This window comes from Octodon degus, unplaced genomic scaffold (genome assembly GCF_000260255.1).
Source record: "Octodon degus isolate 3935 unplaced genomic scaffold, OctDeg1.0 scaffold00011, whole genome shotgun sequence".
Classification (NCBI taxonomy): domain Eukaryota; kingdom Metazoa; phylum Chordata; class Mammalia; order Rodentia; family Octodontidae; genus Octodon; species Octodon degus.
In genome coordinates, this window is record NW_004524587.1 from 4389846 (window position 1) to 4399055 (window position 9210).

General features: G+C 43.6%; 1 protein-coding gene across 1 annotated transcript in view; it reads left to right on the forward strand.

Annotated features, from left to right (window-relative positions):
- The window catches only part of Adamts18 (ADAM metallopeptidase with thrombospondin type 1 motif 18), a 152391-nt gene that overhangs the window by 103828 nt on the left and 39353 nt on the right, over positions 1-9210 (forward strand). The window contains exons 13-16 of the mRNA XM_004625771.1: positions 2246-2418; positions 6520-6650; positions 7436-7559; positions 8469-8713. Of these exons, the coding sequence (XP_004625828.1) occupies positions 2246-2418; positions 6520-6650; positions 7436-7559; positions 8469-8713 (673 nt within the window). The remainder of the gene's footprint in view (positions 1-2245; positions 2419-6519; positions 6651-7435; positions 7560-8468; positions 8714-9210) is intronic.

Below are 9210 nucleotides of genomic sequence, written 5' to 3' on the forward strand. Positions count from 1 at the left end.
AACTAGATAGTGTCACACCCAGCACAGCGTAGGCACTGAATGTAGAAGTATGAGCATTTAAAAATAGCCACAGTTTATTTGTACTGAAATGAAACCACCTCAAATTCTGTATAGGTGTTATATCAGTGGTCAGACTTGCCCTCACTTTACACATGAGATTAAAGAAAATTGCTTCAAGTTAATCTGGGAAAAGACAGTCCATATTTAAATCCCAGGTCTGCCTACTTGAAAGGCCAGCTCCTACCTGCCACAGTGTCTCTCTTCTCCCTCTTTCCCTTCCCTCGCAGGCCCCTATGGCCTAGAGCAATCCAGGCATAGCTAAGTAGAAAAGAATCTCAGACACAGTCCTTAGGCCTGAGGTTAAGCTCTGCTCTGTCTCTGCTGCCTGCGTGACCTTCCTTCCGCAAACTTCCTGAGCTCTGGCAGTTGTTTTTCGCTTCCCCATAAAACAAGGGAAGGCACAGAGATGCCTTTGCAGGTGTTTTTGTGCGAGAAATCCTACAAGTTGACAAAGCAGCACCCACTGTGGTGTCTCAGTTCATCCAGTGTGAGCAGTCCGCATGAGGGTTGTTCGTTAACTCTCAGAAAGTCGTAAATGCAACAGTTTGTGTTAAACCTAGCTTGTGAAGACGACTGGGAATCTTAAGGCCATGATAAAACACTTTAAGATTTCTAAATGCTTTTTAGATAAGTGAAGAAGTGCGCAGGGATTCGCCCTAGGACAGCAGCTGCCGCGTGTTTAAAGAGTTGTTCCAGAATATTTTGAAATAACAGAAAAATCTCATTCTGGCAACATAGCCCTTTCTGTTTTTGCTGAACCCATCTTAGCCTGCAGTTATAGGAGGACTTGGTAAATATGCTGAAGCAAATCCAGGGGTATTTTAAAGAATTCTTGTGCTTCCTACAGAGACGTGGAATTTTAATCACAGAAATTTATGAACTTGGATCCTCCCTTCACGTTACCTCTTGGAATTGAACTTTTGTGTGTGGTGGTCCACTGTTCAGAAAGGGGGACGGGGCGAAGCCACTGCTTCCAGCAGAGAGGACTGATCCATGGGAAGTAGCAGCTTTCTGTGAGCTCGTTATCTGTTTTATCCTTCATTTTGCTTTCGGGCTTTTGCGGATCAGCCTGTCCACTAGGATCTTGAAGGGCTCACCATTCGATCATAATTATTTATGCCCTAATGGGAGTCGCTGTTCTAGAAATCCATTTCCCATTTTGTTTGGCAAGAAAGCAGGGGGACACCCTGCAAAATTAAGGGATTATGAGGAGGAAAACAAGGCAGCATTTCCTCTCCGTGTAGAATCAAGTCTAATAAAACCCGGTAGACAGAGATCAGAATGCTATCTAGAGGACTGGCAGAGCTGGGTCGGGGAACATGGCCAGTGGGAGTTTCTTTTCTGTTCCTCGGCCCTGGGTTCTGACCTCAGGCTTGAGGACAGGTGCATGGGACAGTGTGGGAGGTCAGTGGAAGAAGGGAATGGAAGAAGAGCTGGGGTGTGTGGCAAGCCTGCATTTAGGTCAGTGCGTGGTGTATGACAGCACATGCACATTTTGCTAACATTTCAGCATTTTTGTTTCTCTGACACATAAGCAATCTGATGAATATCAAACCTCTTTGATCAGTATTAAGGAAATTGCCAGAATATAAAATTGGAACAGAGATAGCAGTAAGCCTAATCACACCTGCCAATTCTGATCAGTGAACCTTGGTAGCGGCTATAGAAATGGATGCTGAAGGCCGGCCAGAGAGCTCAGCGGACCAAAGTGCCTGCTTACGCAGAGCACAGCGGCCAGGGTTCGATCCCCAGCAGCAGGCTGTGCCAGGCCTGCCCTTGGGCTGTGCTGAGACAGTGATTGAGACTGGGTGTGGGGTCGTGCGCCTGTAATCCCCGCTCTTGGGAGGCTGAAAACAGGAGGATCACTATGGGTCCAATCTACATAGTGAGACCCTGAACACCATGTAGATCCTGTACCAAATACATAAAAAAAAAAAATGCATATTTAAAAAGAAGCCCATGTCCAGCTTCTGGAAAAAAAGAAAGAAAAAAAAGAAAGAAAGAAATCCTTGATTGAGTAATTATGTCTGCTGCACACACAAGAATGGGTACGGCAAGTTGTACGCTATGCATTTCCATTTCTGTGATAAATGGTCACCTTGATTTTTCCTCCTTACCTCACTGCACTGGAGCAGCGATGAGGCGTAAGACTGCTAACATTAAAACTCTTGCATTTGATTTTTAGGCCTCAGTATGGTGGCAAGTTCTGTCCAGGATCTAGCCGTATCTATAAGCTGTGCAACACTGAACCTTGTAGTGCAAATAGCTTGGATTTTCGAGCCCAGCAGTGTGCAGAATATAACAGCAAACCTTTCCGGGGATGGTTCTACCAGTGGAAACCCTATACGAAAGTGGAAGGTAATTCGTTGTGCGTAACACTCAAATGTCACTGTGTTGATACTAACGGGAGTGAACAACAGGGCCAAAATCGCAGCCGATGTCGGAGCATGTCCTTGTTTACATTTCAGTCCCCAGACTCGTCCTTGTGCATTTCTTTATTAATTTCCACAGCTTTTGTTTATTTTTCCACACCTGTCCCCGCCCAGGAAACCCCTTGTCTCTCACAACTACAAAGGAAAGGATCCATGTGTGTTCACATTTGACATTTCAGCAGTTTTGCCTCCCAGGGATGTTACTTGAAATTGATATGAACTGTCCAGACTGAAAACTCATGAAGCCACATAAGCCCACAGAGACAGCACTGTCAGCAACTGCCGTGGCAGACACTACACAGGGGATGCGACGTGGCTAGAGAGACCGTGTTCATACCTGTGTGCACACAGCCCCAAATACAAATTACCTCCATACTAAGTTCTTTGCGCTTTTTGTACCTTAAAGTGATGACTTACATTTGACTTTTCACATTTGCTTATTTTTATTTTGGCTAACCCCCAAAACATTTCATTTAACTGCAGTAGGAGAATTTGACATGCTTTCTGTTACCTGCGCAGAACAAGCTGTGGCTCTTAGGGTTTGTTTGTTTTTGTTTCTGTTTTTGTTTTGTATTTTGTGCAGAGTCTCACTACATAGTTCAGACTTGTACAGATCCTCTTGTTTTCAGCCTCCCCAGCGCTGGGATTACAGGTGTAAACCACCACACCCCGACTTGTTGTCGGCTCAGCGCACCCAGGGGTGGGGCCAGTGCTGCATGGGGTGCCACAGATCAAACCCAGGCCCCAAGCTGTCACTCTTTTAGTTATTTCCTTCTAGTTGTTACACTGTTAGAGCCTCTTGATTTAATCATAACTTATCTGTGCCAGTTTGAGAATGGACCCTTGAGCCTCTCAACTGAATCTGTATAGAAAGGGAAGTGGCTCAAAACATCTCGGTTACTTCCGGGCTATTGCTGGGCAAAGGCTCCAGGTAGACCTACGTGACTGGTTACCATGGAGCAAGCTAATGCAATTAGAGAAGTCATCATAACAAATAGAGCCTCCAGATGAAAAGGGAGGTGAGTGCGGCTGTGCCTACAGCCTGCCAAGCCATTTCAGGAGTGCTGACCAGGCTTTGGGTCATAGCTGTTTATTTAAAAACATAGGCAGAGATAGACACAAATAATTTGAAAACTGTCTTAGGAAGAAGGGGTGAAGAAATTGGACATTTACTATTGAAAAGAACGTAATTCAGAAATTTGAAGAGACATTGACTAGGAGGGGATCTGGATTTATTTAGAGTTCCTTCAGAGGACACATGTCATTCAAAGGCTAAGAATCTCTCAGATCTCATATTACTTGCTCAGAGAGACCTCCCTCCCTTGCCAGCCCATCTTAAATATTCTCCCTTCGTCTTATTCACCAAAACCTTTCCCTGCTTTATTCTTGATATCTTTTATCAATGCAAGCATGTTTTATCTAATCAATATATTATCTTCGCCCCCACAAGCATTTAGGTTCCACAAGGACTAAGTCTGTGCTGATGAGCATGATGGTACCTTGTGGGTCTTCACAATCTAAGAGCAGCACCCGTATGTGCTCAATGGCTGTGACTTGAAATGTGTGACGAAGTAGTTATCCCTTGTCCACAGTGGACATATGTCTCATTTGGGAGTAGTAAGCTCCCCACCACTGGGGTTATTTTACCTGGTGATGAGTAATCACACGGGCAAGCAGCAGATGCTTAGATAGCGGAGCTGGAGTTGCTCCCAACTCAGCCCCTGAAGACGGACTTTGTCTTGGTTTTATGTTCCCATACTTCCCCGTTTCTTCCCTGTGGGTCTCTCTCTAAGATATGGTTGCCTCTCCCCTCACCTCTCCTCTGTTCTGGGCTTTGGCTTCTGGGCTACTCTGTGGTTTTCCCCACATTACCTCTTTCATTCAAATGCAGCGTGTAGGGAACCTGCTGTGATACTCTCCTTTAAACAGATTCTGTGTTGGATACACAAAGAGAACCTTATGTATAAGGTAACTGAGAGAGATGCAGTAAGTTAAAAAATGCTCCCTGGCTTCAGTGTTCTTTCACTAATTGTATTGCAGTTTTTGCTAAGCAGAGAGCTCCCATTTCCTTCGTTCTCCCTGTGTTGAGCCCTCCCTGCCTAGGAGAGGGTTGAAGAAAGCATCACAGACAGAACTAGGATCGCACATCTTCGTGCAGGGAACAGCAAAGCCAAGGCCCTCTGGTCTGTCTCTTCTTCCTCTGATGCTTGTGTTAGAAACTGATGACTGGAAGGTCTGTGACCTTCCTGAATGTAAGAAAAACAAGGGGAGATGTTCTTCATAAATATAGTCTTTCTTCTACAGTGGTGAGCTTTTATTCCTTCCTGTTATTCTTCTCTCCTTCTCTTTCTAAAGAAGTAGTTCATAAACTTGCGTAGGCAACTGTTGTGGAAAAGCCAAGCTTCCTAGAACTTAATTCCTGGGAATTCTGGGGACAAGAAAGTAGATCTATATCATATCCAACTTCCTAATCTCATATGTGAAAATTAGGAGGCATTAGAAGACCTGTTACTGGGCTGGGCATGATGACACATGCCTGAAATCTCAACACTCTAGAGGCTGAGGCAGGAGAATTGTTGCAAGTTTGAGACCGGTGTAGGCTACAGAGTGAGCTCAAGGGCAGCATGAACTGCATGGCAAGACCCTGTCTCAAAAAGAGAGAGAGAGAGAGAGAGAGAGAGAGAGAGAGAGAGAGAGAGAGAGAGAGAGAAACGTGTTACTTAAAAACAGCATCGTGAAAAGAAGTACTTTTAATTCACCCATAGACTACATATTTCAACCATAACAATTTAATTTCTTTTATGTTTAAATTTTGACTTTCTTTTGTTGAGAAGTTTTATGAATCATGATTGTTTGCAAACTGTTTACATATTTGTTGTAAAACCGTTGTTAGGGATATCGCTCAGTGTCACCTCAGTATGGTCTCATGTGAGAAATAATCATCTGGAATTCTTGGCCAACCGGGGTTCTTTCTCTTGGAACTCATTTCTGATAACTAGAGCTCTGTAAAGTTATTATTTCTTTTGTCTGGGATGCCAGAAACTTCTCAGGGACTTACTGATCAACAAAACTTACTTTTTCAGTGCTAAGGATCGGTTTGTTTGCTCCTTATTCATTTTCATATGATTTTACTCTATCTTGTAAACATTAATGACCCTACACATTTTTCAGAAGTGCCTAAACTTTCTTTTTCATATTCTTAACTAAATATGTAAAGTAACCCAGTCCTAAGTAAAGGTCATCAAACTATGGCCTGACCTGTTTTTCAGCATGCTTGTGACAGGGCTGTAATTCATGTCTGGTTGCTAGGTGGTTCTGAATTACCAGTGGTACCCACATGACTGTCCAACTGGGGACCGTGGGACAGTCTTGCCTGTACACTGGTACACAAGTCGCCTACTGGGACAGGAATGTGTGTATCACCAGTGGTTTATGCTCCATTCTTGGGAGTACAGCGGTACAGCGGTTCCCTTTCGTTTCTATGTTATCAATGGCTGCCCATAAGACTGCTCAAATCTACAATGCTTAATATCCAAGGGAGGCTAGCTATGCAACTTGCCAATCATGTGTGGTAACTGTTGGTAAGAGTTAAAGACTTTATGTATTGATATGAAATTAGTTTTATGTAGATTGTTAAATGACCTTTATTTGCAGCAATGGGGATTTAATCCAGGGCCTTACTAATACTAGGCAAGTGCTGTGGCCCTGAGGCCTTACATTGTTAAATGGATTCATATTCTTAAAAGATGCTTGCATATTTTGTTATATATGTGCACACAGAGGTATATACAAGAATGCATAGGGTCCAGGATATAGCTCAGCAGTATGTGCCTGCCTGGCAAGCGCAAGGTCATGAGTTCGATTCCCAGTACCAAAAAAAAAAAAAGGCAAAACAAAAGTTTGTGCATAACATTGTCTGTTTTGATTATGGTAGATTCCTGAGTGAATGTAATTGACCCCTTCACAGTCCTATAATTTTCCTTACAATTTCCCTTTGACCTTCTGCCCTCAATCTCTTTGCTTCTAGAGGAAGATCGATGTAAACTATACTGTAAGGCTGAGAATTTTGAATTTTTTTTTGCAATGTCCGGCAAGGTGAAAGATGGAACTCCTTGTTCCCCGCACAAAAATGACATCTGTATTGATGGGATCTGCGAAGTAAGAGAACATTTCCACCTTGGGGAATCTGGCGATGCTTATGTTTCTGCTTATGAGTGTATTCCATGAGGGGTGTCATGAGGAGTTGTGTACAGGTGACAGGGAAGGCAGACAAAAACATCCCACGGGGATGGAAATGCCATCTCTCCAACTCCCTTTGATTGTTTTGCATGGTCCCTCTCCAATTATTTTCATTTCTTTTTCACTCTATTTCCCAATGTAATAAGTCAAAATAGTGATACATGTTATATTAATATATTAAGGTAAATGCTTACTGCCTGTTTACTAACCATACTCACTGCACTGTTAAAACCTCACAAGCATATTTTGTACTAGAGCAATTCTTTATTCCTAGATTTCTAGTTATTGTTTTATTTCTCCTTGAGTCCTCACTTTTTCTTGCACCCTAAATTGGACTGGGATCCCTTTGATCCTTTCAGGGTGTATGCGTGTGTGCATGTGTAAGTAATCTTGTCCACAACTTTATGGTTTAGTCAGAGAATAGGTCTGCAGATCTCAGCTGGCATGAGAAGGGAGCGCTTCTCTTCCACTGTCGTGGATGTAGTCTAAGCATTAGCTATGTTCTATGTCTCGCTCAGTCATGCATCTAATAATGGCAGAGGAGAAATGAGCCACAGTCAAATTTGAGACTGCGGTTGTAACCATAAGCTGGACTGCCTCCCTCTCTGAGGTTCTGCAAAGACAGAAAGCCACATACCTCTTGGTTATTCTTAGCTGTTGGCTTCTCTCATCTTTGCTGATTTTCTAACCCTCTTTCCCCACAGCCGGTGGGATGTGATCATGAACTTGGGTCCAAAGCAGTTTTGGATGCCTGCGGTGTCTGCAAAGGTGATAATTCAACTTGCAAGTTTTATAAAGGGCTGTACCTCAACCAGCACAAAGCAAATGGTAAGCGACACTGCGGTCTCATTGTCATCACTGCTGAAGCAAAACTTTTGCAGCTGAATGTGTTTGAGTCACGTTAATATAGTAACTGGGACACAGATGCTTGCTTTTGGCACTTGTACAAGAACAAGGGGGAATAGAAGTATTTTTGGTAAGATGTTTCGTTAGTATATTAGAGTTCAGAAGCATGTTGAATGAATGTCTTCCTACTATGTGGTCAAAGTGTGTCAGTTTGGCTATCATATGCCCCGAAGTTATTTGTTAAAAAGAAAGTGTTATAATCTGGGCATGATGGCACGTTCCTTTCATCACAGCTAATGGGAGGCTGAGGCAGGAGCACAGTGAATTCAAGGCCAGCCTGGGCAATTTAGTAAAACCAATGTTGTCTCAACATAAAAGCACTGAGGATGTTGTTCAGCAGCAGAATGCCTACCTAACATGAGCAAGGGCTGGATTTGATCCCCAGGATTCTAGAAAGGGAAAGACATATTGTAAAGCTCAGAGCATCTGTGCTCACATTGAAAGGTGAGTATTTGAAGCAATTATCTAAACATCTTGACTTTTCAGAATATTACCTATTAAGAACACACATGGCTCTAAATTTCTTCTAGCTGATTTAGAAAGACCAAAGGGAGTTTTTGAAATTGGGGCTTCCGTTGGCCTTGGGAGGAGCAGAGTGTGCTTTCTCTCCTCAGACACACACTTAGTAAGATACTGGGTAAGCCACATCAGCTAGTGTTTTCAGCTCTTGGAAAATGAAATCATGTGTCTTCATAGAGTGGGACTAGATGGCAGCTAGTGATCCAAAAACTCCACGCTAAGCAAACGGACTCTGCATGGCTCTGGGCGTGTCTGGCCCTCCTTCTCTAATGCACAGTGTAGAATCGGGGACTGTCTGTTCTCTCCATTTAGAGTATTATCCGGTGGTCATCGTCCCAGCGGGTGCCCGAAGCATTGAGGTCCAGGAGCTGCAGATATCCTCCAGTTATCTTGCTGTTCGAAGCCTCAGCCAGAAGTATTACCTCACGGGCAGCTGGAGTATCGACTGGCCAGGCGAGTTCCTCTTCGCTGGGACCATGTTTGAATACCAGCGCTCCTTCAACCACCCAGAACGTCTGTATGCAGCAGGACCCACAAACGAGACGCTGGTCTTCGAAGTAAGCCTTTTCAGTTCATTCTTTTCTCAATGCGTTATGCTACGTGTATCCCAATGACGACACATTGAAGAAGCTGAAAGTGCTCCAATATTTTCAGTTCAAATTTGTTTCCCAGGAGGCTGATTTTCAACATGTAAGCAGGGGAAGACAGCACCTCCTTTTGGAGGAAAAAGATACCCAACAGGCTGCTATGAGAATGTGTTGATTTTCACATGAGGATGCCAGCCTTTCACCACTATGCTGGGCTTTCGTGAATGCCAAGGAAGACAGCAGGAATACTTTGAGAACTAGAGACCAAAAACTGTCAGCCCACCCCAGGCATGATGATACACACCTATAATCCCAGCATTTGGGAGGCTAAAGCAAGAGGATTGCCATGAGTTTGAGTCCAGCCAGAGAGATCCTGCCTCAAAACAAAAACAGTCCAACCTATCCTTGCCTTGAGTTGATCTAAAACTTAAATATTAAGAGATAGCTGCGAGAAGGTTATTTGATGG